Below are 15,023 nucleotides of genomic sequence, written 5' to 3' on the forward strand. Positions count from 1 at the left end.
TCTGTGGCACTTATATCATTTTAGGTATTCTATGCACCTAATTAATAAGCTTCTGAAAGAAGACTATAATCTTACATTGGCGGATGTGAATAGATTCTATGCAAAAATGTACGACATTTTAATGAAAGAGAATTTTATCTAAGACGTTGCTCTCAATCAGAAATGCAGAATGACTATTGCAATTTCTCAATGGCCTTTGTGTTTATGAATAGTACACTCTTGTTTCTAATTACATACCTGCATTATGTTGATATCAACTCTTACCTCAACAGAAAAGGTGTAACAGATAGGATGTCAATATGCATCATCTATGCTTTCATTGTTTTGCCTCCTTTAATGTAGAGGCAAACAGAAAATCCGCCTTAAGGTGGCTGATGTGTAAACTGACAGTTCAGCCACTGGTTGCTTCATTTAACACACTCACAACTGAAGTGGAAACCAATCAGAAACAGGCAGCAAACCGCTCCGGCAGGGATTCATCTATTATAAGTTTGTGCCCTTCTCCCTTTCTCAACCACTGAGGAGTGTCTTTTGAGGCTTACAGGGGACAGAACTGCTATTTTTTTCACACACAAAAGCTGCCTTTGAAGGTCCCGCTGCATCCAGCACATAAACCATCCCAATGAACCCCAGAAATCTGAATTTAAATGCAAAACCAAATCCAGAAAACAACAAACATATCCAAAGTACATTTATGTAAATTTATGTGCAGCTAAGCTCAGCATGTCAGCTGCGTGCTAAGAGCTAATATAGTTTCAAATTCCTTCATGTTCTCTGAAAAGATAATGAGAAGTTGTAGGACCAGATATTGGTGATATCATAAATGTTCATGGTTCCCATCGATGGCAGATTATAACTACAGGAATTGATGTGTTTCTCCCAATCCTGTAGAGTCACATTTTAAGTATCCAATTTATAATCAAAAGTGAATCATAATTCTTTACCTTTTCAGAAATCACTTGAGCTCTTCCTTCATTAGCACTATGTTAGATACTGAAGATTCAGAAAAAACAAAACAAAAAACAAACAAACAAAAAAACCCAAAACTCAAACAATAGCAAACTCCCCAGAAAAATCACAGAAAACAAACAACAAAAAAAAATAATATAAAGTCAAAAACAAGAGAGGTGTGTCCTCAGAGTGGGTCAGGCTTTTATCAGCTTAGCAAATAAAGCTGGTGATTATGTTGGGATATTAATAATTATGTTGTGAACGTCTAAAGTTTGGAAAGAGAAGGGGTGTCAATTTGATAAGAGATAAAATATTATTTTGTAAAAAATAAAGTGTGAATTAAACATTTTCTGAAGTTGGAATGCTATTGGCTAAGCTTCCTCATATGAAATAGTCTAAGATTTTTTTTTAATCCAGTGAATGATTCCTAATGGTACTCTACTAATTTCATAGACTGGAGCCTATCATAATCGATATCAGAGAGCTTTCATCCAGCAACTGATTGGAACAGAAGAAGAGACCCACAGACAAAAATTAGGCAAGTTTGGGGGAATCCTATACAATAAGAGGAGGAAGGATTGTGGGAGTCAGAGGAGTCAAGGACACCATGAGAACATGCCTCCCAGAATAACTAACCAGGGATCATAGTGGCTCTCAGAGACCGAGCCAACAACCAGGGAGCTGTATACGCTAGAGCTACGTCCTCTGTGTATATGCTGTGGCTGTATAGCTTGCTGTTGTTGTGGGACTCCTAAAAGAGGGAGCAAGGGTTGTCAATGACTCTGTTGCCTGCTTTTTGGATCCCTTTCCTCCTACTGAATATGAGGGTTTGTGCCTAGTCTTATTGCATCACGCTATGCCGTATTTGGTGGATATCAGAAGGACTGCTCTTTTCTGAAGAGAAACGGAGCAGTAGAGGATGTGGGGAAGAGGGGAGGGGTGTGTGTGTGTGTGTGTGTGTGTGTGTGTGTGTGTGTGGTTGTATGAGGGTATTAGTGTGTGTGTGTGCGTGCATGTGTGTGCATGTATGTGTGTGGTTGTATGAGGGTGTTAGTGTGTGTGTGCATGTGCGTGCGTGCATGCGTGTGTGAGTGTGTGTGTGTGTGTACTGGAGGAAGGGGGGAGGGGAAACTACAGTGGGGATGTTATATATGAAAGAAGAATTTTTAAGAAGTGGTATTGATGTTGTAACATGAAAATATTTATGATCATCGATCCTGGTATAAAGATCCTCACTGATAGTGGCAAGTTTTAAATAAATGGGAACATATGCTAATGTACTTATATATCTTCAAGTTATGCAAAGAAAATGAGAGAAACATACACTAGTTAAAACTCCAATCTCAGTGACCCTTTCAAATGGGGTCATTCATTCATGGGCAAAGGATCTGTCAGAATTTTGAACCTAAGAGAAATAGCAAGAATAGCATTAAGAAATATGACTTGTAATTAAATCCTCAGCAAAGCCAGATCTTCAGCAATTAAAAGAGAGAGAAATAAATGTCAGACCATTTCCTGTTAAGTATTTGTTCAAGAATATTTTCTAAATGCTACCAAGAGATAGATTTTACATTTTGGGGAGTTCTAGCCCATCTAGTATCTGATTTACTAAGTTTTTAAAGATCATTTTCAACAGATCAAAGAATAGTAGAAAAACAAAATTCCAATAAAGGTAAAACTGTATAGAAGTTAATACTAGGAATACTTCAAATCTAGTTTGAAAATAATCTAATTTTTCGGTAACAATTTCTGTCAATATCAACATTCTGAAACATAAAATTCTCCTGTTTTTAAATAAACTTGAATATTTTGTTTTGAAAATGATTTCAAGGGAAGATAGAGTCAAGCATTTTAGAACAAAAGTCTACAATGTTAACTGAAGGCAAAAGCACTGGCTGTTCCTTTGTTATTTGAAAACCAACAAGTCCTTCAAATTGGCATTAATTCATGAGAACTAGGAAATTTATGGGTTTGTAATATGTTGTGAATGTACAACTAAGAGAAATAAACAACTAGAGGGAACCTGGAAATAGTTTTGGATTCTCAAGAGTCAATAATAAGAAAGCCATTATCAATGAGTAGAGTAAACATCATCAAAGAGTGCTCTGATGTTCCTGAAAGTCTTAGGAAAGATGGATAAACACTGGCCAACACTAGACCCTGGCAGATCTTTCTGAATAAGTACTTTGCAGTTAAGAGTAAAAAAAAAATTAATACAGTCTAAAAAGCATATTGTGAACAAATTGCTACTCATCTCACACCTGAAAGACAAAATCAATTCTATAAAAGCCCACAGCATATAATTGGAGATTCAGAAATAAAAATATAAATGACTTTTCATATTTTGGAACATGTTAAACAGAGAAATTCTATAAATATACAATCAAAATAAATCATCTACTCCCTATTAAGACAACTAATTATAATTTCCTTAGAAAAGGAAAAAAACTGTGAAGAATTACCCTCACTACCTTGAATAAATGGGATTCAAAACTAATAAAATATATTCAACATGAAATGAGGATAGATTCTCTAGTGCTGTATGTTTTGTTATTGGGGTAATGCTCTATACCAGGAATTAAAACCAAAGTTGTTCCATATCCACTCCAAAATATTTAAGACCTCTCTAAAGTTTATGCTTAAGTACAAGACAGCATGTTTGGAATAGACATACAGGCATATAGCAATAGAGAAACCAAAGCAACACGATAAATGAATAAACAAACAAATAAACATGACATTCTAGAAACAAGCAACGAAATAAAAGGGGTGGGAAGTGAACCTACAGCATCTGTGCATGTTAGCCTTCAATAATCCTACCATGACCAACTGAAAGACCTGTTGTGAAGTCTGATTTTGAAGCTGGGAGGGGATGTACACAGGCTGCTTCAAGAAACCTGGACCAATGGCCTAAGCAGAAACTTTGATGAATAAATATTGTGTATAATCTGTGTAAATTCTGTAATTATAATTTGCCAACATATCCGAGGTCCATGTGTGGTGTGTAGGTCACTATTACTTACATTTTACTTAAAATGAAAATGAACAAATTTTATAGTAGCTAACAATTGGAAGCCAAAATATGCAATATTTGAACCAAGAAGTGGAAACAAAGCACTTTTTCCAAATAAATACTTTATTCAGAATAAAAGAGAAGTTATAAACATTTTTTTCTGGTAAACAGTGTATACTACAAACCAGATAAAATATGGCTATTGTGCATGTTATGTATGTTACAGAATTTATAGACAGAATGTTCACATTATCTCATTGGAAAACATGAAAATTATCATGATGTATTTTGAGAGTCCATCCATAAATGTATTATGTAAAGATGATGAAATACATGTTTTGGTTCACTGAAGACCTAGAAAGGTCATTATTTTAAAATGTCCTCAGTGGGGCGAGTAGTGTCTAAAAGTAAACAGAACCACATATACATGCTGGCAAACTTCTGAAGTGAAGTGATTATTTGGATGTTGCTGACCCTGTGACTGTATCCCTGCTCTCCTATCAGGAAGGTAGGCATGGTTCGGTGTAAGTTAGCAGTCCTGGCTGTGTTCCCAGACACACGGTTGACAGGAGCAGGTGGCAGATGGAGTTGGCTTGGGAGCCATCTGTAGCTAGTTACCTGACCCCAACTTCTACGGAATTATGTTTTCAACTTTCATAGCTGCTTCCAGCATGCTTTCTCTTTTTTCAAAAATAAAATATTAAACTAGATTCTTAGAGTTCTTTTTAATTATCCATCAGAAAAACACCTTGACTAATTGTGTCTTTAAAAAAACCTATCCCAGTAACTATCCAACTGCCAAAAGAACAATGTGAATGAGAGCAAAACCAGTAGGTGAAACTAGTAGGTGGATACATTTTCTATTATATCATAGTACATTGTAACATTGCCGGGTCAATTAACTAGAAAGCTTTCTGATACAAAACGTGAACAAATTTGCATATTAATTTACATGTAAATTAAAGCATACTAATATGAATACATTTCTTTGTATTTTGCTATGACATTTCTAATCCTTACCTTCCATAAGTTTCCCCGTGTGTTCCGCACTTCCACCAGGAAGAATCTTAGCAATATAGGCTCCAATTTCTCCACTGTGTCCAGGGATTTCTTTACCACCAACAATTCTAATTCCTAGCCCATTACCTGTATAGAAAAGTTAGCAAACTGTAAGCAGTAATTCAAGAAGGAAACTCTTATCACAAGAAGGTTACACAAAAGGTGGATTAGGTACCCAGAATCCAAGCAAAACCCTGAGAGTAGAAACTGGACATCAATCACAAAATTACATTATTTCGATTCCAAAACACATAATAAGGTATAAAACTATTGGGGCTTAAGTGTAATCTACGGTGATCAGAATGTAATTAAATGCTTTCTTACAGTTAGTCATATTTATGCAAATAACTAATGCCCCAAATTTAATCAGTTATATTTTTTAAGAATTACAAAATATGCTCAGAAAAAAATCCAAAGTAAACAATTCAACTTTAAAATTAAGGTCAATTCACTCTTGGAAAGGTACTCATGGCTACTATAAACTAGACAAATATAATCCCAACATAGATATGAGTTCAAGAGATAAGAAGTCCATAACTATGATTGCTCATTGCTTTCAACCCTAACTCCTCATTTTGTAACTGCCTGTGGCGCAAGAATATTGTTCCAGAATATGCATAACTCAATCCTGGTTCTTTACTCCATAACCAGGTTGTTTTTTAATTACCTACTTGAAGCGAAAACAGAGAATAACATGAATTTTGCAATGTAAGTGGGTGCACTGTTTCTAGATCTAAAAGCAAGTGAGTACGTGTGGTACCAGGTATGATTTTGGACAGATGTCAAAGGTGTTTTAGGAAAATGTAACACAAGAAAGCAGAACTCTTAATCTCTACTGCTAACACGGTTATTTATTAACTGGACTTTTACTAAACTTGGTGTGAGAAGTACTGTTCTCAGGTTTTCAGTCTCAAGACGGTGTTCACTTGTCACTTAATTCTTCAAAGCTAATGGCTTGGTTAGCATCCGCACAAGTTACGTGTTATGCAACTAATTATACTAAATTATGGGCCCTTTATGTAACGTCTACACCAAATATATATTATAATTTAATACCCCCTTCTATTTCATGTTATAATTATAGATGAACTTCCTTCCTCCCTCTTCTCCTTTCTACCTCCCCTTCCTTACTGCCTCCCTTCCTTCCCTTCAGACTTCCTCCTTCACTCTTGCCTTCTTTTGAGTTCTTTATTTTCTATCTTGCTTTCTCCATTTCTTTACTGTGTTCTCTTTCTTCTCTCCCTCCCTCTCTCCCTTTCTTCTGTCCATCTTTCTGCTTTTTTCATCAGAGGGTATTTTGGCTATTAAATCTCAAAAAGTGTTTATGTCAACATAAACAAAGTTATTAATCTGCTTCTAAATGTCCTGCCATTCCTGCCATTAATGATTCGTGGTGAAGCAATATGCTGGTTCCTTCTAGACCCACACTTAGAGGTTTTTTTTTTCTCTCTCTCTAAGGTCCATGACTCAGCATTATTTTGTTGTTGTTGTTGTTTTAGAGTAATTATTTTGTGCAACAAATGCAGCATAATTGCACTAATTTAAATAATCTGGTAAATAACACTCAACTAGATCTGGTAAAAGCAGGTGAGTCACTGAAATTTAGACTTTAAGAAGTCATGGCGATAGAATCTGCACCAGCCTTTTAGATACTTGTCAATCGAGGGAGAAGTTAAAGAAAATAGTATTAACCGGCAACAATCAACTAAGCTACCTAACACTTACCAATATACTAAGTACATTTTAAAACTACATAGTTCTAAAGTAGATCTAAGTTATTTGAAACTAAAAGTTTGAAAAAATACCCTTTAAATGTTTGCTTAATAACATATAGTAGAAACGTAAAAAGACTTAGGAAGAAAAATAATAGTTTTTTATCATAACATATATCATGAAAGCTAGCTCAATTCATATGTTTCTTGAGTAATAATTATTGGATCTTTAGATATTATATATTTGATTTCCATAAAGCTAAAGTGTTCCCCTTCAAATGTAGAAAGCCGGAGGCCAATGTAAGTCTTGATGAATTGGATATACAGTAATTTTGAAGTAAAATGACTGGAACTAGGAGTCCTTGATATGTGCTATTTATATCTTGAATGTTCTAGCTTTTTATTTATTTTGTAGTCATGCATATAAGGTGTGTATGTGCATGTATGTGCATGCATGCCTGAGTACGTCTGTTTGTCTGTGTGTGTGTTAACCATGTGTAGGTCTCATGACAACTGTGGCAGTTGTCCTTTACCATTGGTTGTGGTGACTGAAGTCATGTTATCAGGCCTTGTGGTAAGTACTTTACCATCTGAGACATCTTCCTGGCTTCACATTTACATAACTTTGACATTAAAAAAAAAGCAAAACAAGGTCCTTTGTCTTTTTACATATTTCCTATGTAGTAATGTACAATCATTAACTAATACTCTCTTAGTAAGAGGTCATAAAATACACAGGCCTTGATTTTACAATCTGACAGGATAAAGAGACACATAAAGAAACATTTATCATAGCTTTAAAAATAATTTAGAATTTTAAGTAGAACAAGTTGTGTTTTAAACTTTATAAATTATTCTCTTATATATTATATCACAACTACAGTTTCATCTCCCCTGTCTCTTCTTAGGTTCATAGCACCTCCCTGCACTGCTTCTCCATTTGCCTTCAGAGAAGGGCAGGATTCCCAGGAGTATCACCAGGATCTGGCATATTAAATTGCAATACAATTAGGGATTTCCCCTCACATACAGTTGGACATGTCAACCCAGTAGAAGGAAAAGGATCCTGAAAGAGTCAAAGACAGTCCTTGCTCCACTGTTAGAAGTCTTATAGAACCACAAGCTACACAACTATAACATGTGTGTAGAAGTCCTAGGTCAGATCAATTCAGGCTCCCTGTTGGCAGTTCAGTCTCTGTGGACCCCTTCTGAGCCAATGTTACTTGATTCTGTGAATTGTTTTCTTGTGGTATCCTTGACCCTTTGGGCTCCACAATTCTTCCTCTCCCTCTCCCTCAGGATTCCCCCAGCTCTGCCTAATGTTTGACTGTGGATCTGTATCTGTTTCCATGAGTTGCTGAATGCAGCTTTGGAGTGACTATTGTGCTAGACTCCTGATTAGACTGTCTGACAGGGTAAATTAAAATTCACAAAACACACAAAGTCTATCAGGGCAAGATCAATGAGACAAGTAGCCAGGTAGCAAGAAAAGGATTATTATCATTGTCTATAATTACAACAAAATTGACTGATCTTTTTATATCTCTGTCTACATAGGTATTTGAGAAATATGGTGAAATACTAGATTTATGATTACCTTAAATAACATCTGCATAAACGTGAGTATATTTATAGAAAACTATATTTCCACTTGTGTTCACAGCTTAAAGATGATCTAACTTTATGTTTAGCAATTTATTGCATGAAAATCTTTAAGCTCAACAAAGAAAGCTTTTTAAATGTTTGCCATTTAAAATTATACATGAAAATATTCTGAGATTATGTGGAGCATGCAGATTTGGCAAAATTAAAGTACCAATTTCACTATATTCTTATCCCATGATGCCTTAATGAATGAAGGAACAGGAGAATTTACATGAGTTAAGAGTTCTACCTTATGAATAATTATTCTAATAAATTGTACTTATCCATAAAAACCCAAAGAATTTAAATATATTCCACAGTTTTATCTTTAGATTTGGAAAGAGAAGGCAGATTATCAATATACATATTAATGTTTGTAAAATATGAGCAACAAAAATGTCCCTATAGGTTGTTTAGCATTAGGTCAATAACATTGTCTTTTATGTACTTTAAATGATACTCCGAAGGCAATGCACCTTTGTTCTTGTATTTCTCACTTATGAACTTCTGTTATGAACCATAAATGTAAGTACCAAGAAAAGCAAACTAAATTATAGTACATCTGAAGTACTCCATAGTGAAAAGAAAACCCTATAATTTGTATGATATTGGAAGGTGAAGAATAAAAAAAGTTCATAATTTTTCTTTAATTATCAAAAAGCAAGAAAAGCAAGAGGCTCCCAGGATTCGACAGGGATGACATTAGTTGAAATACCCAACAAAGGGGAGGGAAAACCTGTAGAGACCATATCCAGAGGTTAGGCAAGACCCCTGGTTGACGGATGGGGTCACCCTCTCATCTCAAAAATATTAATGCAGAATTTCTCCTGTTTAAACGAAATATAGAGACAAAGGGTGGAGCAGACCTTGAAGGAAAGGGCATTCAGAGACTGTCCCACCTTTCCGCCTATAGACATCAAACCCAGACATTATTGCTGATGTCAAGAAGTGCTTACTGACAGGAGCCTGGTATAGCTGCCTTCTGAGAGGCTCTGCCAGAGCCTGACAAATACAGATGTGGATGCTCACAGTCAACCATTGGACTGCAAATGGGGTCTTCAAAGGAGGAGTTCAAGAAAGGAGTGAAGGAGCTGAAGGGGTTTGCAACCACATAGGAAGAACAACAATATCAACCAACTATACCCCCCAGAGATCCCAGGGACTAAACTACCAACCAAAGAGTACACATGGAGCAGACGGCCTTGTTGGGCATCGATGGAAGGAGAAGTCCTTGGTCTTATGAAGGCGGGATGCCCCATTACTGGGGAATGTCAGGGCGGCAAGGTGAGAGTGGGTAGGTGGGAGGGGGAGCACCCTCATAGAAGCAGGGGGAGGGCGATGAGATAGCGGGTTTCCAGAGGTGAAACTGGGAAAGAGGATAACATTTGAAATGTAAATGAGTGAAATAGCAGAGTGAAATGAGTGAAAAACCAAAACCAAAAAACCAAAAAAAGCCCCTTCGACTTGCTGTATGAGAAACCTTCCTAAAATGCATAGTCATTGCCTTTATTACAGTCCACAGGTGATATTTTTCAGAAAGCATCAATATGAAACACACAAGGTCTGTCCACCTGAAAAGAGTCAAATTTTAATCTCGAATGTTACCATTAGCCTTTTCTTATCTAGGCATTACTGTTCAACATGCTGCCTTCTACCATCATTTTAAATCTCTCTCTCTCTCTCTCTCTCTCTCTCTCTCTCTCTGTCTGTCTCTTTCTCTCTCTCCATATATATATATACACACACACACACATACACACACACACATATATATGAAAAGAAGTTTTATTCTTTCAAGGATATGAAGGCAGCAATCAATTTCCTATTTGTAAACATAAGGCCATATTTGTCTTCCTTAATGTATAATAGTATTAATGAAAACGTTGTATGGAACTCATAACACACAGAATAAGAGAAATACATTTTCCTGCTATATATCTGAAACAACCATTGGCATGAGACATTAAAAATGTCAGAATGTACAGCAGAAGGCTTTTATATTCTGGCATTGTTGAAGTAGATTTCAAATCATATATCAAGAGTATGCTGTTAGAGTGATTTTTGCTTACATATATATGATTCCATTCTTTTGACATACTAAACATATAATTCCCACTAAAATTTTCCTGGACTGTTAGTCATAAGACATATTCTTTATTTATGAAATAACATACATAGCATTCCTGGTTTTTATTGTATGCTACTTAAAGTAATTGCAAAATTATAAAATCAAGAATAATCTGAAAACATTTCACTAACACTTGTGTAGAAATAATTGAAACAACTCTCTTCTACTTAGTAGGAATAAAGTCCAAAACAATTGGATGTACAGTTTGAACTTAGGGTAACTTTCTAAATATGCTGTAGAATTAAATTATACTGAATCTGGGGACAAGTATTAATATTATTGAGTGATCAAGACAAGTAGTGGTGAAGTCATTCGCTAATTATGGTAATACTGTTTTTGTGAGATACTTATGTAAATTAATATTGTTATTGGAACTAAAATAGTTACCATAGTGAGAAGCGAAGATGTGCTTCTAAGTAAATATTAGTTTTACTTATAGAAAATACAAGGAAGACATATACTACTATTCTAATAATATATTGAATATCAAGTGCTTTGGGACGAATTTTGTGTTGTGACAGATAGATTATATCATGATTACCATTAAGCCATAATCTTCTTTTTGTCATAGGGAGAACTCATGACTTGTTTCTTATTAATATGATCTAGCAAATATGATATACAGCCAGTACTGTGGTGGCCAAATATTAAGATAAGTGCCATATTAGCCAACACAAATGACAGTCTCGCTGGACTTCACGTAAGCTGTTATTGTGAGAGGCCCAGAGTGAGGAATACTGGCATGGGACTATGGAAGATGTCTAGATAATGTGTGGTTCCTCCTGACAGCCATCAGGAAGAACTAGAATTCAAAAGGAACTAACTTTTACAATGCTCTGCCTGAGGCTGGAAGGGGCAGCCAATATTTAAAGAGGAACAAAGCTTGATTAATGCAGATTATAGATTTGCAAGGTCATTAGTAGGCCGTCCACTTATGATGTGAAAACTTTGGCACAGTAGATGTATATTGCTTTAAGCATTACTCAGTTAATTATGCAGTAATAACAAACTAATGTGAGAATAAAAGTTATTGTTAGAATAAAAGTTGTATTTTCAGTTTTCTGTGATTGAATGCATGATAATATTACCATGTTACCAAAATGTGCAGAATGTTAATTCTTATAGTACTGAGAAGGCAGTGAGCAATCAAAGTGAGAACATGTGAATGAAAAGGAAAATCAGCCATGAAAAAGAAATGATTGATGTTTGTAACAGTCTCATTTCTGGGACACTAGAAGTAGTGTACATAGTGGTAGCAAATAATCAGCACACATATACTTCAGCCTGTCTCCCCAATCGAAACTAATACATCAATGTTAATGATGTTGAAAACACTATGTGAATCTTGTTACTGAGTCTTAGCGTATACCTTTGAAAACTACACTGTATGATCACAGTTGGTTCACCACGAGATATCTTTTTTTAATTTTATTTTTCTTGGATATTTTATGTATTTACATTCCAAATATTATCCCCTTCTCCCCTTTCCTATACTCCCTTCCCTCTCCCCCTGCATCTATGAGGATGCTCCCTCTCCCACCCACCCACTTTTTAATAGGATTATTTGATTCTCTAGAGTCTAACTTCTTGAGTTCTTTGTATATATTAGATATTAGCCCTCTATCAGATGTAGGATTGATAAAGACCTTTTCCCAATCTGTTACTTGCTGTTTTATCCTATCAGCATGAGACATCTAACTAACTCAGCCCAGTGGAACAACCCAGTCATGTTGGCAATTAAACTCCATTCCTTGCATTTTAACTTGATATATAATGCTACTATTTCTCATGCAATGACAGTCTGAAAAATTTTTAATAAATAACAAAGCAACAAAAAACAAAAACAAACAAACAAACAAACAAACAAAAAAAACACATGGTCTCATCGCACCTTAAAACAAAGTACAAGGAAGCAACCCTTTTTTTCCATTTTACATGTGCAGAAATAAGGATTCTGTGAGGTGTAGTAGAAATCAGTACAGCCTGTACTTTTAATCCACACGAATGATTTAGCGCTGCACTTTCTGCTTGCTCCTGGTTTGGGGCCTTCAGGAGTCATTCTGACAACAACACACACCCTTCCCACCATTCACTTGCTGAGGGCGAAGGTAGAGACTGCCATCAGTTCATTAAAATGAGAAATTAAAAGATCTGAATCAACAGTAACAACAAACTATTGAGAGTCAGACTGTCAATGAAGGCTGAAAAGAAATATCCACAGCTTCGACAGCCCACATGCTATGTTGCACAAGTAAATTTGGAACGGCTTGTCTGGGAAGGATTATGACGTCAGTGTAATTTCTATTTTTCAACTGCTACAAACATTTTTAGGACATGCTCATATCTTTTTGAAAAAAAATATTGCCAGAATGAAATTCAAATTGTAGCAATGATAGGTCTTAGCATTTTCAATAGGCAAAGGGAATTCTTATAGATACAATAAATGAATAATTAATTGGATTAATATTTAGGTGGTTTAATTTGAAAATCTGAAAGTGTAAATGTTCACTGGCATAAGGGCCTGGTGATAAAATCTTTTAGTAGCCTCATTTTTCAGGGTGAGTTGAGAGATTGATGCCCAAGAGAAGTTCTAAAGTTGCTGACTTCATAAGTGCATAAATAAAACTCAGGTGGCCAGACTATTTTTAAACGAGGGGCTGAAACCATTCTAATGTTACTTCCCTGCACTCTGTGGGTGATAAAATGTGACCAGTCAGCTTTCTGCTCTTGTTTTAATGGCTTCGATGATTGGTGCCTTGTGTTCCTGTCACATTGGATGCCATTCTGCTGGATACTCAACCCAAAACAATTTCAATCTTTATCTGAGTTCCTTGTGGTCCGGGTATTTTATCACACAAAATAAAGGAAACAGACACAGAGGTTTGCACCTGAAGTGGGATGCTGCTGTGATAAATTTGTTCGTGTGGTTCTTATGTTCTTGCAATACTTTTGTGGAAGAATTGGGAACTTGGGCTGGAAAGCTGTTGAGTGACGTAGACAGAGATTAGTGGGTCATTCTTCTAGCAGCTTGGTTGGACTATGAGGGTAGAGTAAAGCCTCAGCCCAGTTCCTGAAGTCTTAGTGGAGCACAAGAACTTTATCAGTATGAAAATATCATATTGAGTGAGGTGACCCAGTCACAAAAGAACACACATGTTATGCATTCACTACTAAGTGGATATTAGCCCCAAAGCTTGGAATACCCAAGATACAATTCACAGACCACATGAAGCTCAAGAAGAGGGAAGACCAAAGTGTTCAAGCTTCAGTCTTTCTTCTAAGGGGGAGCAAAATACTCACAGGAGGAAACACAGAAACAAAGAGTGGAGCAAGGACTGAATGAAAGGCCATCCAGAGACTGCCCCACCTCGGGGTCCATCCCATATGCAGCCACCAAACCAAGCCACCATTGCTGATGCCAAGAAGTACTTGCTTATAGGAGCCTGATGTGGATGTCTCCTGAGAGGCTCTGACAGAGCCTTAGTGATACAGATAAGGATGCTTGCAGCTAACCATCAGAATGAGCACTGGGACTCCAATGGAGGAGTTAGAGAAAGGACTGAAGGAGCTGAAGGGGCTTGCAATCCCATAGGAAAAACAACAATATCAACCAACCAGAATCCCAGAGTCCCAGGGTCTAAACCACCAACTAATGAGTACACATTGAGGAACCCATGATTCCAGTCACATATGTAGCAGAGGTTGGATGGCCTTGTTGGCCCTCAGTGGGAGGAGAGGCCCTTGGTCCTGTGAAGGCTTGATACCCCAGTGTAGGGGAATGCCAGGGCATGGAGGTGGGAGGGAGTGGGTGGGTGAGAGAGCATCTTCACAGAAGCGGGGTGGTGGGTGGTGGTGGTGGTGGTGGTGGGTGGGTGGGTTATGGGGTTTCCAGAGGGGAAACCGGGAGAGGGGATAACATTTAAAATGTAAGTAAATAAAATATTTTACAATAAAAAAGAATCTGGCTGCATTCTGCCAGTGTCTTGAAAATTTGCAGGAGGCTAAATTAAAATGTAAAGTACTAATTGCCTTGGCATACAAAATTGGAAGAAGGTATGCTGTTGTCAATGTTGGTCATAGAGATGTCCATGGAGTGTGCAGTGCTAAGTGCATAGAAACTTACTGTGTCAATTAACTGAGAATAAGTGACAATAAATGGAAAAAGTACACTAGAACTTCCAGTTCCAGGACTGAGGGATCATTGTGGAAAAGAAAGACTATAAGATCCAGAGAATTAAGGAAGAGTGCAGCAAAGATTTGTGTTCCAGACATGACACAGTCGTTGCACATATTAACTCTTAAAAGCTGTCACAACAGGAATGAGACCCGAGCAAGATCAAGGCAGTCAAAAGTGTGGCATGGATAGATGAGTGGATTGCCAAAGAGCTATTTTCAGTCAAGGAACTCTTAGCAAGATGGCTGCTCTGGGAGGGAATGATGGTGTTTTCTTTGGAGTATGGTCACTGATAGGTTTCTCATGTTGCACTGATGCCCTCATACACAGTCACAACACTAA

At 36.7% G+C, this 15,023-nt stretch overlaps 1 protein-coding gene across 4 annotated transcripts in view; it reads right to left on the reverse strand.

The window, feature by feature from the left end:
* The window catches only part of Pclo (piccolo (presynaptic cytomatrix protein)), a 356,755-nt gene that overhangs the window by 108,689 nt on the left and 233,043 nt on the right, over positions 1-15,023 (reverse strand). For all 4 annotated transcript variants that reach the window (XM_087659103.1, NM_020098.2, XM_087659104.1 and 1 more), the window contains 1 exon segment: positions 4,985-5,110. In XM_087659103.1, coding sequence (XP_087515229.1) covers positions 4,985-5,110 — 126 coding nt within the window.

The sequence above is a fragment of the Rattus norvegicus genome, chromosome 4 (genome assembly GCF_021556685.1).
Source record: "Rattus norvegicus strain SHRSP/BbbUtx chromosome 4, alternate assembly SHRSP_T2T, whole genome shotgun sequence".
Taxonomy (NCBI): Eukaryota; Metazoa; Chordata; class Mammalia; order Rodentia; family Muridae; genus Rattus; species Rattus norvegicus.